This window comes from Phocoena sinus, chromosome 15, assembly GCF_008692025.1.
Source record: "Phocoena sinus isolate mPhoSin1 chromosome 15, mPhoSin1.pri, whole genome shotgun sequence".
NCBI lineage: Eukaryota > Metazoa > Chordata > Mammalia > Artiodactyla > Phocoenidae > Phocoena > Phocoena sinus.
Window position 1 is genome coordinate 10,112,448 of NC_045777.1, and position 18,635 is coordinate 10,131,082.

The following is an 18,635-nucleotide window of genomic DNA, read 5'->3' on the forward strand; positions in this document are numbered from 1 at the left end:
GCCTCCCCTACCTACTCGTGGGCTTCTTAGAGAGGGGCGTTTCACTTGGACGTCGGCAACCGAAACCCCAGTAAATGGTGGAATCGAAATACTGGTCTCTGCTTCTCCTTCTCTTTCTTTCCTGCCGCTTTCCCTCCTTTCATTCTTATGGTTTTAATTTGTCTTTTCTCGTTCAGAACGCACAGGTACACAGACACATGCTAAATGTGTGTTCTGTGTGCAGGCCTGAGCTACACATTTTTGATCACCCCAAAACGGTAGTGCGGCCTGTAAAGTCCTAATGTATGGTCAGGATCATGTGTTGGCTCGATAGAGCCAGTGAATCTGAGGGTCTCCCTGTGTGGAACCTGCAAAGTTGAGGCTCATCCCCGCCAAATCCTAAAATGCTAATGAGGGAGCCGGGGCTGAGAAACCCCAGTGACCTCAGGGTGGTGTGGCCCCCGCTGCCCTCCTCCTGAGATGGAGCCAGTTACAGTAGGAGGGTTTGTCCGAGGGATCGGCCTGCTGGGTTTAGTCAGAAACTGCTCTGCAAACACAGCGGATTAAAGGGTTTTTGTTGAGGTAGAGCAGATGGACAGAGAGGCAGAGTTCAAATTAACCGATCGTAAATCAGGACCCTGCCGTGGAAGGAAAAAATCTGGGCCTGGTCACTTAAAAGTTTGAGCTAATTTAATTTATTATATCTTTTTCTTATTGGAAGAGCACCTCATGTTTATTATAAGAAAATTGTCGTGAAGAATTTAGAAAGTATTTTTGCCAAAGAAAGGGGGTAAATCTCCTCTGTCCCTAGAAGGAATCACCCTTAACCCTTTTAGTATAATCTTCCTGATTTGTCCTTTGTCTCGCTAACACACACATATATCCATATGCAGTTATTATTTAATAAGAGTTATAACAGTGTTCTTCTTAGGGTTAGATATTAAGAGCAAACTTGTGAGTAGGTCTTGAAGATCAGAACACAGGCTCAGGGATGGTTTGGGTCAGGCCACCAGCATAAATTTCAGTAATAAAACCAAAGACAATGTGTAAATTTATGTTCGGGAAAGTTGGGGCGAGCTCAGGCGAAGGAAAAGCTCACTGGCTCAGGGGGTGGGGGGCACGATGAATTTACGATCTTCCCTCGAGGAAGGCTTTGATAAGCTGTCCAGAGAGAGCAGCGTATCTGTATGCGTTTTTCCTGTTGCCGCCTCATTGGGCAAGAAGAATTGTTCAGGTCGGAAGAGAATTCTGCGCGTGGAGCCCGCTCTTCATTCTGCCATTTCTAACGAGCTGCCTCATAGGGCTCGCCGATGTTCTCCGTTCCCTCTGCCAATATATCGACACAGCGAACGCTTGAGGCTAGTGGGTCCCGAGGATGCCCAGGCTCAGGCCATTTATGAAAGCAGGGCCCTATCAGATGCTCCCTTCCTAGGTGGAGAGAGTCTAGCCGTCCTCAGAGCCATCTGCCACGTGTTTTCTAAAAGTCGTTCGTGTTCAAGAGCTGCCCTTTTAGCGCCAGGTCTTCTCACTGTTACCATGACAAAATTTAATTAAGTACAGACATTAGTTAAAAATCAAACCCTGTGGAACCTCTTAGAAAGAGTTGTTTCAGTTGAAGTCCTTGGAATGCTTTGAAACATCTCATTTAGTGGTGAATTACTAAAAAGACCCATGGCATTAAATGATGGGAGAAGTGTATGATAAAATAACTTGCGTTGTGCGCTAGTTCCTAGCGGGTGAGTGTTGGGTGTTTGTTGAAGGAGTGAGTCCACGGTGGGGGACAGCAGATTCAGAACTCCCAGGTCACTCTTGCTCTGGGGCATATACTTTATCGAGGGGGACTGAGAATCTTGAGGATTTTCTTCTCTCTTGGTTGAACATTTGTAAGTTAAATGGGCTTTATTACGAGACGCCAAAAGCATGAAGATTTTTATGGTGTTACTCCCTCGTGTGGGAATTTGATCCGTCACCAGAATAAAGACCCATGTCCTCCACAGGCTTATTCATGGGGCGCTGGACCACCTGGCCCCCCAAGCCCTTGCTCTCTTTCTGTTCCGTGTGATGCTCTCTCCCTTGCTAAAGGAGTTCCAGCCTGTGGCCACGCAGATGAATGCGCTACGCATGTGTATCAGGTCTCCCATCTCATGCCTTCCTTTTTCCTGATGCTGGTAACCAGTATCCTTCATCTGGTTAATTCGGACCTCAGCCCTCCTGTAAAGCATTTGTTGATACCTCCCCATACCCCAGCCCGTTCATTCATTATTTGTCTCTTGCCTCCTTCCTGCCACTGGAGTGCGAGTCCCACGCATCCCACCCTTAGAACACCTGGCCTCCAGCAGGCATTCAGTTAAGGGGGCTTGAATGTGGAGTGAACAGTCACGAGCCTTCTGGGTGCCAGGTACTGTTCTTGGTCCTCCTTCAGTGGGGGAGGTCTCCTTTTCTGCTCCCTTTGCACGCTGGACTTACTCCCATCCTTTGACACACTATTTTGCACTAACAGCATTTGTCTTGCTGTCTTTCTCACCAGCTTACGGGTTTGCAGACTACAGCCAGTGGGCCAAATTCAGCCCACCATCTTCGCTCGGGAGCCAAGAACACTTTTTACATTTTAAAATATAAATGTACAAAGGCTATTTGCCTTTGGGGAGAAGAGCTGTTGGGAGAGTTGAGATTGTCCATTGGCTGCAAAACCTAAACTGTCTACCCTCCTGCTCTTCATAGGACGCGTTGGTCGACGCCTGCGTGAGACTATGAGCTTTTTTTTAGGACAAGGGGACTGTCTTGGATCTTCGAATTCCTAGAACATGGCACTTGAGTAAATGTTTTTTGAATTGAACCAAAGTCCCTCTTTTTTATTCCATCCTCTGGAGTCAGATGAGGGTTTGAATCTTGGTGTTGACCTGTTCTAACTGTGAGACTAGGGGAAGACGGGGCCTCTCTGAGCCTACTTTCTTTGTCTGAAAACTGGAGATAATATATTTTTCTGGTGGCCTTTGAGAGGAGCAAGCGAAGCCATCAGGATGTCGATATCTATACAGCGCTTAGCACAGTGTTAGTGTTTAACGTTAGCGGTTATTGTTTATCCAGATAAACATCCAGCCACAGTTATGTGATCTGATCATAATCATATAAACGGCACGATAGAGCAATCGCAGATTTAAAAAGAGTCAGTCATTTTGGGTTATCCTCTTTCTCTTTGATGGTGTTGAGAATTAAGTGTTGACCTTCTGTCCACGGATCTGACTCTGAATTTTCTTCCCCATTTCTGTGTGTGTGTGTGTGTGTGTGTGTGTGTGTGTGTGTGTGTGTGTGTTTGAGGCTGAATCTTTTATGGTGCTGATTTAGAATAGCTTCTAAGGTGCTGTTAAGACAGAAGATCTTACTTGAGTGAGTCATTCCAGTGCTCCGCAAAACGGGGATACATTTTTGGGGCGGCCTCTGTGGTAGGTGAACCTTTTCTCAGAGAGACAGGAGATGCTGCTGCCGGGCTCAGGGGCACGTGCTTCTGGGTCCGCAGGCTAGCGGACACCTTGCCGAGGTACGCAGACTTGGAAGGAATTCAGATGTGATATATCTGGGCCTGTTTCTTTGCAGGGACAGTGAAGGTGAAGAGCTCCAGCATCCAAGTTGGAGATCTTATCATTGTGGAGAAGGTGAGTGGGGTCTCGCGGCTCCTGACGGCTGCTGCGTGGGCGCGTGGGAGAGGGACGTCACTGCCCCCACTTCACGAGTCCCAGTGCGACGTGTGATCCGTGTATCTGGTGGCCGAACTGGACGTTTGCTTTCTGGGATTCTACCCAGAAGCTTTGCCTGGGGAGAAACATCTCTTTCCCATGAGACACACACACACAGAATATTTTTTCATGGTTTCTGTGTGCTTCTTAGCCAGAAATCCAAGTTACAAACACAGTTCCAAGGTTTGATTTCCTATTTGATGTGCTTGTTGTTTTGGAGTCTTAAACTCATCATAATAAAGTTTTTCCTAGAAGTCTGGGGACTGCACAAGCACATAAAAATATTTGTCATTTACCTCTTGAACAATTTTGTCTCACATTTTTTGACTTAAATAACATTGTGCTTTTCTGTCATTTCATGGGGAGTAGGGGTTAAGTGAAACATGAGAACAGTAAAAAGGCCCCAGGTGCGTTTTTAAAGATAGCGCTGTCGATAATGTTTGTTACTCCAGCACTCATACCTTTTCTTACTGTGTATGTTTGGGAGGTGTTGGATTTTGGGGGTGGCCCTGGAGAGTCTTGGAGTCATATTTGATTAGAAAAGGATTGCATCTTAACTTGTTTCTGTAGGAAGTGAACTATGCTCTTTTAAAAGGATTAAATCCAAGAACTCACAGTTGATTTGGGGTAAAGTGAAGCTCTCCTGGGTGGCAGCTCAGAAGACCCACACAAACTTCTTTATGTTATGACATACTTGCCTGTTCACAATTACATGAGGCCTGCTGTTGGCTTCCCCCTTTTTTTGAGAACGGCTTTTGTTGCTTCTTGCTACTTGACTTCCTTATTAAAATCCCACTCGAAGCCAAACATCAAGCCGGAAAATTGGTAGAAGCAGAAAGCGTGAGCCGAGTGTAGGTATGTAGTTTCAGCAGACAGCCTGGAAGAAAGCCAGCTCGGGGAGCAGGCTTTGGGCTCCCGGGTCCTCTGGCTGCAATTTCAGGAGGTAATGGTTGGATTCGCCAGAAAACTAGAAGCTCTCTTTCCGACATAAGATTTCAGTAGGAGATTAGTAACGTAAAGGCAGTGTGCAAGAGTTTTCAGATTCAAAACAAAATAAATCCCCAGATCTGTCTTTGACAAAGGCAGACACTTAAAAGAGGCTGTGGGTTTGGGTTGCCCCCCCCCGCCCCCACCGAGGGGGCGGGGGCTTGGGGATGGAAACCTCACACAGGGGCATTCACAGTAACAGTCTCTCTGTTCATAACGCAGAACCAGCGGGTCCCTGCTGACATGATCTTCCTGAGGACATCAGAAAAAAACGGTAAACATCTGGGATCAATTTTGAAAATAACCATTAACCTTTCAGTGGTAATTTGGCAAAATAATCATTTGAAAATGTAACAGAAGCAGATGATCATTTTGGAGCCATGGAGGCAAATCAAGAACGTTTCTTTTGAAAGAGCAGTCTTTAAAAAAAAAAAAAAAGGTTTTAGGTGCGCGCAGGTCAACAGATTTTGATCATAGCAAAGGTAGTCGGACCCGTGCTGAATCCCAGCTGGGAAAGTCACACACAGTGGCTGTGCTTTTCCCCGCTGGGCTGCATTAAGCTCGACCGCAGGAGTTGGCAGGACTGGGAAGTGTGTCGAACAAACAGAAGCAAACAGAAACTCCTCTGAGAAAATACTGGGAGAGTGTCATGAGATGGGGCGGTCGGGAAGCTGGGGGGAGAGGTAGGGGTAGGTGGCCTCTCCCCACCTTGGCTCACGAGTGGTGGGGCCATAGTCACCCCTGCCCATCGATTGATTTGTCGTTACAGCTTATTTCCCTGAGTGAACCTCTCAAGTCTCTTGCAAGACCCCACTCCTCGCGATTACAGTTGTCTCTTGGTGTCTGAGGGGGATTGGTTCCAGGACCCCCATGGGTACCCAAATCCACGGATGCTCAAGTCCCTTATATAGAATGACGTAGGACACTTGGTCGTCTGCACCCGCGGGGCAGGCTCGGGGGGCCCGGCTGCGTTTCCCACTGTGGCCGCCCCCCGCTGCCTCCTGCCCTCCCCGTCCGTTGACTCAAATCTCCTTTCTTTTTATTTGTTGTTATTTAAGCTGTTTTGAGGAAACAAGGCTGTTTTTCTCTTGCCCATCAGGCATAATCAGAGATCTTCAAGCGTTGGAAAAATCCGTATTTGTATGCCTTTGAGGTTGCTGCAACCTCTTTTATGATGAACTGGATAAAAGTGCAGATGACATGATATACTGATAATATGTTAAATCCTCCAGAGAGGGGGTGGAAGGCACTCCATTAAAACAGTCTTCTTTTATTTATTTATTTATTTAATTTATTTTTGTCTGTGCTGCACGGCTTGTGGGATCTTAGTTCTCCAACCAGGGATCGAACCCGGGCCCTTGGCAGTGAGAGCATGGAGTCTTAACCACTGGACTGCCAGGGAAGGCCCTAAAACAGTGTTCTTCTAAACACTGCAGCTTTGTCCTCGAATTGGTTCTTGTGTCCTCGTCAGTGAAAATGGAGTTATGGATTGGGAGTGCCAGACGTGCTCTCCCTTTGTTCCCCGCCCCCCCCCCCCCCCCCCCCCCCCAAAAAAAATTAGAAGGGATCTCCTGAAAGTCCTCAGAAGTCTTAAGTGCGGTGTCAGGGAGTTCAGTACATTCTCTGTCTGATGAAATACAGAGCTGACTGACTGCTCAGACTTGTACAGGTCAGATTGAAATATGTATCCACCAAATTTGCAGGTCGATAGTCACGGCAGACAGTTAACGTGGTCCTTGGGGTCCTTTCCCTGTTCTGAGCAGTTTGCATGGATCAGCTCTTTAGGCCTCGCAGCATGAGGTTGGCGCCGTAATATCCTCATTTGTGCACTGGAAGAAACTGAGGCTCAGAGGAGAGAAGTAACTCCCTCAGGGCACAGCTAGGGAGTCGTGGAGGCTGAACCTGAACCCAGGAGGTCTGGTTCCTGAGAAGGTACTTGTAACCCCTGCCCCAAATGGACTCGAATGCTGGTTACCCCGTGCCAGCCGCCGTGCTGGGGGTATGATCACCCCTTTGAATCCTTTACAGCAGGCTTGTGAGATCTGTGTTTCTCCCCATTTTACAGACAGGACACGCCGAGGCTTAGCAAGGTCCAGAAACTAGCCCAGGCTCCCACTGTGAGTGGTGGAGCGAGGTATTTGAACCCGGATCTTTCTGACCCCAGAGCTTTTGGAGGAGATGGGAAATCGGGTATTTATTTTTCCCTCTTGGTCGTTGGCCATCGATTGGCTGTTTTTACAAGTACTAGAGCCGGAGCTGCTCGGAGCTGCCACGGGAAGGATTCTTGAATTGCAGGTGAACGGACGGTGCCTCACTTCCCTCCACAGGCTCTTGCTTCCTGCGGACGGACCAGCTGGACGGGGAGACGGACTGGAAACTTCGGCTGCCCGTGGCCTGCACTCAGAGGCTGCCCACCGCTGCTGTGAGTAACTGTTCTTGCAGAAGCCCCACTGGCGACTGTGTCACCTCAGGGCTCTCAAACTCGGGCCCCTCGGGCCAGACACGGGCCGTCAGGCATGAGGTGGGGCTCCTCGGGGGTGTGAGGTTCTTGAGAGCCCCGAGTGCTTGCTGGCTCCAGGCCGTGTGGCCTTGTGAACGCAGACCTGGCCTGTTGGGATGGTACTCTTTTGAGGGAAGCTGCAGCTCTAAGAAACCTTGACCAGATACCTGGCATAAAAGTAAAACCCAACGCAGAGCACGTTATTCCTCTGCTCAGAATCTCCAAAGGCATCTCAGTTTCCTGAGACTCGATCCTGCGGTCCTTGTCTCTCTGCTAAGGGCCTCACCTCAGCTTCTGGCTCTCTCCCCTCTGCCCGTCAGCTCCAGCCATACAGGCCTCTCCATCAGGCATGCTTCTGCCCCCCGACATTTGCCCTTGCAGTTTCTCCACCAGGAACAATCAGACTCACTCTTGGTTTTTGTGTACAAGTCCCCTTATTGGAGAGGTGTTTCCTGACCACCCTCTCCTTGCATTCCCACTCCACTCACTTCAAGGCAGAGTCTTCGAGAGCAGGTTTCTGTCGGTGTGTTCGCTGCTGTGCGCCCAGTGCATGGAACAGTGTGTCGAACGGTGCATGGAACAGCATGCAGGCCCTGTCTGAGGGGGGCGGCCACAGTAGTTGGAACCAACAGGCCCTCCGAGCTCTCCGGGGCCTCACACTTCCCCACCAGCTCCCTGTCACACATGCCTTAAACTGTAGAGTGAGGTAGGGAGGGAGTCAAAGAAGAAGTTTGAACGCAAGCCACCTGGGCTGATGAGGCCTGGGGAGTAGGTTACAAAATCACAAAATGTAATTTAAATGCCCAGAGACTGACATGCCCTGTGGGTGGTCCGAAAGGATTAAGCAGAGCGCAGAAGCTTTTCCTGGGCTTGTGGCCACATTGATTAATGCCAGTCCTTACTGTGTCCTGTGAGGAAGGGAGAGGGCAGGAGACAGTTCTGTGTCTCAGTGGAGTGAATGTCACAGTAAACGTGCCCGCAGTACTGATGATTTTTCATGGCCAGTAAGATGGGAAATAGCACCATCCTTATTATTATTTGTTTAGACCAGGAATTCTAGTGAGTTTTCAGCTGTGGCCAGGAGCCCTGGGGAATCCTTGAGATGGGGCTAACCAGCGAGGGTCACTCCCATGATTTGAGGGAGTCTGTTCAGGAGACAGTCCAGAAGAGTCTAGAATCGTGAAGGTGCCCGCCGGTTCCACGGCTCTGAGTTCCCTTCTCGATGTGCAGTTTGGAAACTTCACCCAGTTTCATAAACGTTCGTCTTCTCCAGGCCTGGGTTGGCGTCCAGAGAGAGATAAGGTACCACTGTCTGTACCTTCAGCCTTAGTGGGCTGAAGGGGCCTAGTTGGCTAACAGCGTTTTGACAAACTCATAGATGAAAAGAATTGTATGGAAAGATTTACCTGAGGAATACGCGAGTATATTCTATTTAAAAAGAAACTCAAATTGGAGGAACAAGTGAAAAGTGTTGCTCACAGCCTCCTCCCCAGATCTTACCTCTCTCTCCCAGGGGCTCTTGTGAATTCAGTAGTGATTTTTCCAGGTCCTTTTTAGTGCGGTTTCTTACAAATATACAACTGCACACTTGCTGGTAGAGTGTGGTTTCTCATAAATGGGATTGTGCTTACGATTCTGAAACGTTTTTCCCTTCACTTTCTGTCTGTGGGCCTTTTTTATGTATCAGCACATAGATGCCGCATTGCCCACACGTCTGCATACGGGCCTCCTGGATGGTTTGCAGGGAGCTCAGGGCCTGCTGAGGGCGTGGCCAGTAGCCTCTACTCCACGTGGCCTGAATTTGCCTGACCACTTGATTTGGTTCCCCCCGCCCCCGTCTTTCTTATTGTGGCAGAATATACATAAAATTGACCATCTTATCATTTTTGAGCGGACACTTCAGTGGTGTTAAGGACATTCACACTGCTATGTAGCCATCACCACCATCCATCTCCAGACTCCCGTCATGGAAATCTGCAGCTCTGGACCCGCTAAATACGCCTTCCGGTTCCCCCTCTTCCCCCAGCCCCTGGCAACCACCCTTCTACTTCTTTCTCTATGAGTACGACTACTGTAGCTGCCTCAGATAAGTGGAATCCTATGGTATTTGTCTTTTTGTGACTGGCGTATTTCACTTAGCATGGTATCTTCACAATTCATCCATGCCGGAGCAAGTGTCAGAATTTCTTTCCTTTTATTTTTTTATTAAAAAAAATTTTTTTAACGCCTTTACGGGAGTATAATTGTTTTACAACAGTGTGTTAGTTTCTGCCGCATAACAAAGTGAATCAGCTATACATACATCCCCACATCCCCTCCCTCTTGCGTCTCCCTCCTACCCTCCCTAATGAGTGTTTTGATTGGTATGAACAACTCTTGTAAACCAGAGTGTCGCAGAGGGGGATCTGCACTGTCACTTAGCTTTGGAAATGCTGGGTAAACACAGAGAAACACAGAACCTTCCCTTTAGGGTCTCAGTGTGTCTTGGGATATTACAGGTAGTGACTCCTAAGCTTACTTGCCAGAAGGTTTCCCTCTTTTTTTCCACCTGCCCTGTGGTTTTGAGAGCTGTTTGGAAAATACACCTGCTTTGGAAAAAGAGTGGATGCTTCCTGAAATCCCTTTATAATCATACAGTGACTTCGTTTTACCTCCACAATGTCACCCCCGTTGAACAGGACCTTCTTCAGATTCGATCGTACGTGTATGCAGAGGAGCCAAACATCGACATTCACAACTTTGTGGGGACTTTCACTAGAGTAAGTAAGCCTCGTGTGACGCGGAATCCGGCCTGGCGGGGCGCACGTCTGGGGTGAGGACCTGCCGCGCAGTGCTGACAGGTGTTTGTCAGGGAGTTGCTTTGTGCCAGGTGGGGTGACGTTCCCTTCAGAAGGCCCCACCTTGCAAGCTGACGTATTGCTTCTCGATAAAATCAACACCACTGGGATTTTCTTCCAGCCTCTGAACAGCTCGAGTCACCTGACAGCTTGGAGCCAGTGTTACTGTAGTGAACGTTAACTGGTGTCTGAAAGCAGTTACTCTTTCTGTCTCTTTCATGTGAGCCCCTGTCCTCTTTAATTCCTCCAAGTCCTATCTGCCAGGGTTATCATTTTTAAGCCACGTCCCAGCCTTTCAGAATAGCAATTGAATTTGGATTTGAATTATTTTAGACCGGTGGGGTAATAGGTTTATAGAACCCAAATTGAATTGTCCCTGCTCTTGTTCCGGAAGCCCGAGGACTGACCAGGAAAGGGCTGTTTCTGTTCAATTTGCCTCGACATTTTAGCTCTTACCTTGTAAAATGTTTCTTTGGTGCTAGAAGCCTGCATTTCTTAAATTGTGAACCATTGTTTTCCACTGAGGCGGGAACGCCAAGGATAGGAGTTTATGAGTTTGGCCTGCCTCTCCCAGCTGGGCTGTTGGCTTCCAAACGGGGGTCGTCCTCTCCTCCCTTCTTGTGAAGAGCAGGCTGGAGACAGCCAGCGGGTCCGGCCCAGACCTTGGTGGGTCAGCGTGTGTCCACTTGTTCTTTTGCAGGAGGACAGCGATGCCCCGATCAGCGAGAGTCTGAGCGTAGAGAACGCGCTCTGGGCGGGCACGGTCACCGCATCAGGTACGGCGCTCTTGTGGAGGAATGTGTTAACAATTTGAAAAGGAAAGAAAATCCTTTTGTGTAATGAGAATAATCATCTCTCAGTTGGGAAAATGAGCTGTCAGTCAAATGGTGTTTTCCACTTGCTCCCGCACCACCGGGGAATTAAACGGCCATCTAATTGCCCCTCGGACGTTCGGAGACGTCTGGAGGAGAAGCCGCCCTGGCCTGTGGACTCGGCCACAGTGTCCGCTCTGGGAATAGCCCTTAATTGCCACTTGAGATTGACGTCCTAATCTGTACCAGAAATTGGGTCAGCCTGGGTGTTCGGGCTGGAAGTTGTGTCCGTGAGGGCTGCCCAGCCGGTCCTGCCCTGGTGTGCACGCCAGGGCCACGGGCCTGATGGAGCCTCAAGTGTTTAAAACTCCAAGATGACACAGAAATTCTCTGGACCTCTGGACTCCAAAACAGAGTTTGCAAGATGACCTGCTGAGGTGCAGGAGGAAAAGATTTGAACACTGGTATGAAGCTGAGCAGAAGGGGCTCCAGGGGCTGAGCACAGCCTGCAGCAGCTGGGGTGATAGCAGTGGGGCCGTCAGTCTGTCAGGCACTGGGGCCGCCAGTCTGTCAGGCACTGGGCCAGGCCCTTCCCTGTGTGTTTACGTGGTTCACTTAATCCTCCCAACAGTACCATGCGGGCAGGTGCTAGTATTGTCCCCATTCTGCAGATGAGGAAACTGAGGCTCAGTGAGGTTAAGTAACTTGCCCAAGGTCACACAGCACATGAAAGGCAAAGTTGAGGCTTGAACCCAGGCACTTTGCCCCAGAAGCAGAACTCAGTGTGCAGCTGTTATTATATTATATATGTTATATAATAATATATTGCTATTAATAACGTAATTCCACTACTGGCAGCTTTCTGTCTTTACCATGGGATGAATCCATTATCCCCCCCCCCCCCCCCACCAACCCATTTTCCTCTGCTTGATGCTGTTTTGTGGTTCTTTAGTACAACAGATGCTCAGTCGGGATGCTGTATGACAAGGAGGGGGAATGACCAGCACAGACTCCACACAGGCTGCCATCCACAGACTCACTTAAAGCCAGTGGACAGAGATGAACTCTCCCTTTTCGTTTTTTGCCATGTTGTTTTTCCACTTGCAGCCTGTATTTGGAGCACAATCTAGATTGTCTCTCAATTCCCCTGGTGACTAAAGATGTAAGAAATTGGTCCTTAGTATTCTGCACTGCCCCGCTGCCCGGCCACACCAAGGCCATGGCCATGGCCACCCAGGGCCGGCAGCAGCCCTTTCACCTCTGCCTCTTCCTGGCCACTTGTCCACCCAAGTCTCTCTGAACTTGTTACTCTTCCTCACCAGCTTTTCTCCACTTTGAAGTCATTTGCTAACAAGTAATTAGTTATTCTTTTTAATCTTTAATAATTGGACTGAAAAAGAATTTGTTTCAATTTGCATTTCCTAGGTTATCGGGAAGGTTGGCCATCTTTGCATATATCTGTTTTGTTTCTTCCTTTGTCAGTTACTTGTGTGTCCTTTAGTCATTCTTTTGTTATGGTTCTTATCTTTTTCTTAATCATTTGTAAGAGTTTCTCATTTCTGATGCCTAAACCTCATATCCTTTTTCCCCCATCCAATTTATTATCTGTTTTTTTTTTTTCTTTTTCAAAATTTCTTCTTTTTTCAATTGAGGTAAGTTGATGTACAGTATTATATAAGTCTCAGGTGTACAGTGTAGTGAGTCACAGTTTTTAAAGGTTATATTTCATTTACAGTAATTATAAAATATTGGCTATATTCCTTGTTGTACAATATATCCTTGTTGCTTATTTATTTTATACATGGTAGTTTGTACCTCTTAATCCTCTACCCCTGTCTTGCCCCTCCCCCTTCCCTCTCCCTTCTCCCCACTGGTAACCACTGGTTCTCTATACCTGTGAGTCTGTCTCTTTTTTGTTATATTCACTAGGTAGTTTTATTTTTTAGATTCCATAAATACGTCATGTGGCTTTTAAAAAATTTTGTGGTGTATTTAGTATGCAGGAGTTAAAAGTTACTATTTTGTCTCTAGTCTATTAGGTGATAAATGATATTTTGTTATTGTTTTAATTTTTATTTCTTTGTGAGTACGGTTGAACATCTTTTCGCATGTAAGACCTTTCTTAATATTTTGGTCTATCTACTTTCCTTCTAGGTTCTTTTTTTTATTGACTTGTAAGAATGCTTTATAGAAGAAAGGGTATCGAATTGTCATCTCTCATCAGTCGCAAACATTTTCTCACAGTTTATTGTTTGTCTTTTGTTTTTGTCTGTGATATGCTTTGTTTGGTTGGTTTTTCCGGATAGAGTTTCTCAGTGTTGATGTCATCACCATTTTCATAGAAATGGGATTACTAAGTGAAAGGGTGTATACATTGTACATTTTGATTCGCAGGGCAAACTTCCCTCTTCTGATAATCTTATAAATGTACCTTAATGAGCACCATGTTCTGTTTGACTTTAAAATTTTTGCCCACCTATAGACATTGAATAAATATCTAACATATTGATTTCCCTTTTAAAAATAATTTGTAAAGTTTAACAATTTTCTTCGTACTTACGGTTTGTTTGCATTCCTCAAAATATATGTATGGACTGCCAGTTTATGCCCTGTGCCCGTTTTCCTGTTGCGGGGTTCGTTTGAAAAAATGGTTTCTAAGAACTCTTTATAAGGACAATAAGGATATTGTCCTTCTGTTTGTTACCTTCATTGCAATTACTATTTCCCAGGTGATCTCATTCGTATTTTGGCACAAAAGTTTAAAATTTTTATATAGGCAGACCTATTGATGTTTTTTCCTTATGGTTTCTGGTTTTTGTGACATGCTGAGAAAAATCTTCCCTGCTCTACCATTTTAATAGTACATCAGTGTTTGCTTGGAGTGTTTATATGGTTTTATATTAAAATGTTTGCTCCATCTGGGCTTCATCTTGGTTTAAGGAGTAAAGTTAGGACAACTAGCTAGCGAAGGGATCTTATCTCAGCTCAAACCTCAGCTCCGGACACTTGTGCCAGGTTTTGTTTGTGGCCCTGTGTAAAGAGACAGTGTGATGGGAAACAGAGATGTCACATGATAAAGCATGCACGTTGGGAGGGGGACATTCTGTGTCAAATGCCCATCTCTTCAGGTGGAGCAGAGAGAGGTGTTAAGGGAAATCAGAACAGACTGGGTTTTTTTTTTTTAAATTAAGTTTTGGCTGCATTGGGTCTTCGTTGCTGCGCGCGGGCTTTCTCTAGTTGCGGCGAGCGGGGGCTACTCTTTTGTTGCAGTGTGTGGGCTCATTGCGGTGGCTTCTCTTGTTGCGGAGCAAGGGCTCTAGGTGCGCGGGCTTCAATAGTTGTGGCACTCGGGCTCAGTAGTTGTGGCTCGTGGGCTTTAGAGTGCAGGCTCAGTAGTTGTGGTGCATGGGATTAGTTGCTCTGTGGCATGTGGGATCTTCCCAGACCAGGGCTTGAACCCGTGTCCCCTGCATTGGCAGGCGGATTCTTAACCACTGCACCACCAGGGAAGCCCCAGAGTGGGTTTAAGCCCTGGGTCATGTTGCACCTGGCAGAGACAGGCCTGAAATTCAAGGATGCCTGTGACATACCCGTCTCCTTCCCAGGCAGTAATGTGAACAGTGCACACTTCATTTCTTGCAGTCAGAGTAGTGGTTACTTCTGGGTGGGTGGGGTAGGGCTGACTGACGGTTTGTTTGGTTAGGCACTGGTTTTGATAATATTCGATAAGAAATATATGTTTACATGTCTAGTGTTCATTCTGGTAATTTTCTTCTTTCCTTCCTTCCTGCTTTCCTTCTTTCCATGCAGCAAACCTTTATTGAGCACTTATTTATAATAATGCCAAGCTCCATTGCTAGGTCCCAGTGCTGTGGTATACCAGAAGACCCTTGTCTCCACCTTCATGGATTTATAACTTACTCTAAACTTAATATAAATTGCAGAGGAGATGGGAGGAAGTAGGAGTGAGTTCTCTGGATTTCCTGTGAAACCAGTGAGAAGGAAAGTGATTTAGTGAAAACGTGGGGAATTTGGAAGGTGGAGGGTATGAGTGAAGAAGCTTCTCAGCCTCAATTTCAGAGATTAACAGTAATACGTCTTAGTTATCAGACACTTTTTATTTTCCAAGTGTTTTGCTCCTGTTCTCTTGTTTTGGTCTCACAACATTAAATGAGGACAATTAATGGAATGAAGAATTGAGTCTCAGAGAGGTTAAGCGACTTGCCTAAGGTCACACAGCCTTGGAGAGATCATCTCCTGGGAGGAGGAGAATGGAAGGCAAATTGGGATCTTGAAGATGGAAAAAAGATTTCAAACAGTTCATCAGAAATGTACTGTGAAGTTAAAATATGCATTTTTCCACTTGTCTGAATTCTTCTCTTTGTGTTTGGTGATGTGGGAAGGGAGAGAGAGTGGTGATTCCTGATCCAGTGGCACTGGTTGCCACGCCCTTCAGTGAACGTATGTTTTCGAGTGAGTCTGAGGAGCTGGGCAGTTACCATTTCCTTAGCTGGCCTCAGTTTCCCCTGCTTCTCACCAAGTAGATGTCTGACTGCACTCTGCTTCTAATGTAAACTCGGCATTAAATGCAAGCCATTTCCTCCTGGGGCTCGACTCCAGGAGCAGCCATCAAGAGTAATCTTAATTATATGAGATTTCACTTCTCTGTTCCCTTTAGAATCTAACTCCTGTGTCTTGGTCACTCAGCTGTTATCAGTTGGAAATTTAAAGAATTAAAAAGCTTGCCAGGCAATGCTAAGGGTCCAGCTGCATTGGCTGGCATCAGTCTGTAGAGGATGCAGTTGCCGTGGTAACCCCACACTGTGCTGCTAAGCTGAGGAGTCACTGGGGCGAAGATAGGGAAGGGGATGGGGGAGGCCAGGGAGGTGTTGGCAGAGAAGGAGCCTGGATATTATGGATCCCAGTTCTTCTCAGACTCTCTGTGGAGGGGGACCAGTTTCTTGTCCCCCTGGCCCCACCCGTAATCTGTAGCAGATGGATCTGTGACCCTGCTGTGTGTGACCAGCATGCAGGTCACGCCACGTGCGTCTGATAATGCCCAGCTGGTCTGTACCCTGTTCCTTGGGGCTTGTCCCGGGATTGCAGGCTCAAACGTCAGAACAGTGTGTAGTTGCTGTAAGTGTGTCGAACACTCTTTCTCTGGGGTTCATGGTTTATCTTGTTGTGGATGGGGTCAGAGGAGTCACAGTGTAGGTCTGACCCCAGCACCACCCTCTTCTGGAGGGTTCCAAAGGACTTGGGGAAATACCTGACCACAGCAGCCTGGCCGGTGGGAGATCCCAGCCAGCAGGATGGAGAGGATTGCCATGGTGGGCAGGAGGCAGAGAGGGTGAGAGTGAGGATAAGAGTGGCGAGGGTGAGGGGGGACCGCAGGGGGCACAGCCTAGAAAGAGGGGTCAGAGGTCTGGGGGGTGGAGGGGCATGGGTTGGGAGGTCTTCAGGGGCTACATGGGGACCGTGATGAGCGGAGAGCAGGGGCCCGGCTAAAGGGAGTGGCCGGGCTCAACATCTGCTGGTGACACAGTGAGGACCGAGCAGTCAGTGGCACCAGGTCTTCTGATTTTCCAGAAGAAGCCTATGCTTTATATGAAAGTTTCTGCATTTAAAAGTTGGCACCTAATTCAAAACCTTTAGAGCACTGAGCAGACCAAAGCAGTGCAGCTCTGTGCTGCTGGTGTGCTCCCTCGGGGTGGCTGAGGCCAGGCTTCGCATCTCCTGGAGACAGTTTTGCTTTTGGGCACAGGCGGTGTTGCAGGGAAGGGCATTTCCAGTAGCCTTTGAAGGCGTGGAGATTGCCCGGTGCCAAGTGGGGGACGCTGCCCTTGGGGGCCCCTGATATTAGGACCGTCTCAAACCCTGGATGTTGGGAATTGAGACCAACCCACGTCTGCCCCGGGATGAGTGCCACGGCCGTGCGGCTGTCCCTACTCGGCCCAGGCTCAGCTCCCACCGTCCGACCATCTGCTGGGGGGATGGGCCTGCGCTCGCGGGAGCTGCCAGCTGCCCAGGAGTGGTCAGGCGCCCTCCCCGGCCCGCCATCTGCTGAGTGCCTCTCTGGAAGGGAATTGCACTGTGCAGAACGCTGTGTGCATCAAGTCGTGGGGGACCTCAGTGACTCCCGCCAGGAGACACAGCCCCAGCGCTTCGTCTGGGGTTGGGCTCTTTTACCAACTCTGTTTAAACCTCTTTGGTGTTCCAAGAGTGAGGGGCCAGCAGAGAGAAGGTTAGGGCTTTTCTTTATCCAGCAGAGAGACCAGATTGTTTGTATTCCTGGGGTCTTTCCTGAGTGCTTGGCAGGGCTGCCCCTTCTCATGTTTCAAGTCTCAGCTCAGATGTCCTCAACTCAGAGACAGCGTCCCTGGCCACCCAGCACACGCCGGCAGCCTCCCCGGTCCCCTCCTGTCTGTTCTCTGCTCGTTTCATCGTGGTACCCACCTCTCTCCGTGGTACCCACCTCTCTCCGTGGTTACCGGTGTCCTGCTTTCCTTCTTGACTGTCCGTCTTCCCTGCTGTGCGGAGTGTTTTCCTGGCACACACTGGAAAGGGGAGACAAATGTAAATTTTTGATAGATATTGCCAATTTTCCTTCCTATTCCAATGGACACCTCAGCCAACAGCGTACATGACAGAGTCCATTCCCCCACCTCTTGGCTAACACGGAATGTTCTCAGTCTTTTGAATTTTTATTAGTAGGATGGGAGTAAAAATGATTTATTTGGCATTTCTTTGGTGTTTCACTAGATGAAGCATCTTTTCTAATGTTAATTGGTCATTAGTGTTTCTTCTATAAATTGTTTACAAGAATTGATATCTTTTATTTTTAATTATGCTGGGGGGATGGAAAAGGGGGTGGGGAAGTTCTCAGGAAAGAATTGTCATCTGGACAGACATCCCCCAAATGTTCTAGTTACACACCGAATCCGAAAGGAATCAGACTCCCTGGGAAGAACGTGCTCCGATAAGAGGGGTGCGTTCATAGGTTTCCATAATTGTTTATGAAGGTCTAGGCACCTCTGGAAGTCTCTACCACCTTTCCTGCTATCGGAGGCTGCCGGACCCCACAAGCCAGCGCTGACCAGTGGAACTTTTAGCAGTAGGGGGAATGTCCTGTGTCTTCACTGCCCTGTATGGCCGCCACTGGCCTTATATGGCTGTTGAACCTGAAATGTGGCTAGTGAAAATGGGGGACTGTATTTTATTTCATTTTAATTGTATTTAAATGTGAATGGCCACATGTGGCTAGGGGCTTTGCTACCCTCAGTGTGGACGTAGGTCTCAGTCGGCCCCGATGTAAACTTTGCAGCATCTCACAGTGTGTGGATACCGGTTTGAGAAAATCTCCTCCTCAAGCGGGTAGGACTCTTCTGTCTGTAAGCCTGCCTGTCTGTACTCACATTTCTTTGGGTCGTTTTTCTCACCTTAGGTACTATTGTGGGTGTTGTTCTTTACACGGGCAGAGAACTCCGGAGTGTCATGAATACCTCAAATCCTCGAAGTAAGGTGCGTTCAGAGTCACAGGATGTGTTTCCTTGCCAGAATTTTCTCACCTGATGTAGTTTGATGATTGGTGTTGATGGGGTGAGAAGCTAGATTTAAAAACAGGAACCCCTGACAGTGTGACTTCATTTATACAGACTATCTTTTCACGTCCGTGTGTGCGCATAGGTACATGTGTATATATAGATACACACGCACAGTACATGAATACGTGTACGTATGTACAGGCAGCCTTTGGAGAGGTGATGGTTCTATTCCAGACCACCAT

The 18,635-nt window shown here is 47.8% G+C and overlaps 1 protein-coding gene across 4 annotated transcripts in view; it reads left to right on the forward strand.

The window, feature by feature from the left end:
* ATP9A (ATPase phospholipid transporting 9A (putative)) overlaps positions 1–18,635 on the forward strand; it is a 138,215-nt gene that overhangs the window by 46,906 nt on the left and 72,674 nt on the right. For all 4 annotated transcript variants that reach the window (XR_004345780.1, XM_032605165.1, XM_032605164.1 and 1 more), the window contains 6 exons: positions 3,574–3,632; positions 4,923–4,974; positions 7,028–7,122; positions 9,879–9,959; positions 10,738–10,813; positions 18,294–18,370. Coding sequence is in view for 3 of the 4 variants with exons in the window: in XM_032605165.1 (XP_032461056.1) it covers positions 3,574–3,632; positions 4,923–4,974; positions 7,028–7,122; positions 9,879–9,959; positions 10,738–10,813; positions 18,294–18,370 (440 nt within the window). In the remaining variant the exon portion in view is untranslated. The remainder of the gene's footprint in view (positions 1–3,573; positions 3,633–4,922; positions 4,975–7,027; positions 7,123–9,878; positions 9,960–10,737; positions 10,814–18,293; positions 18,371–18,635) is intronic.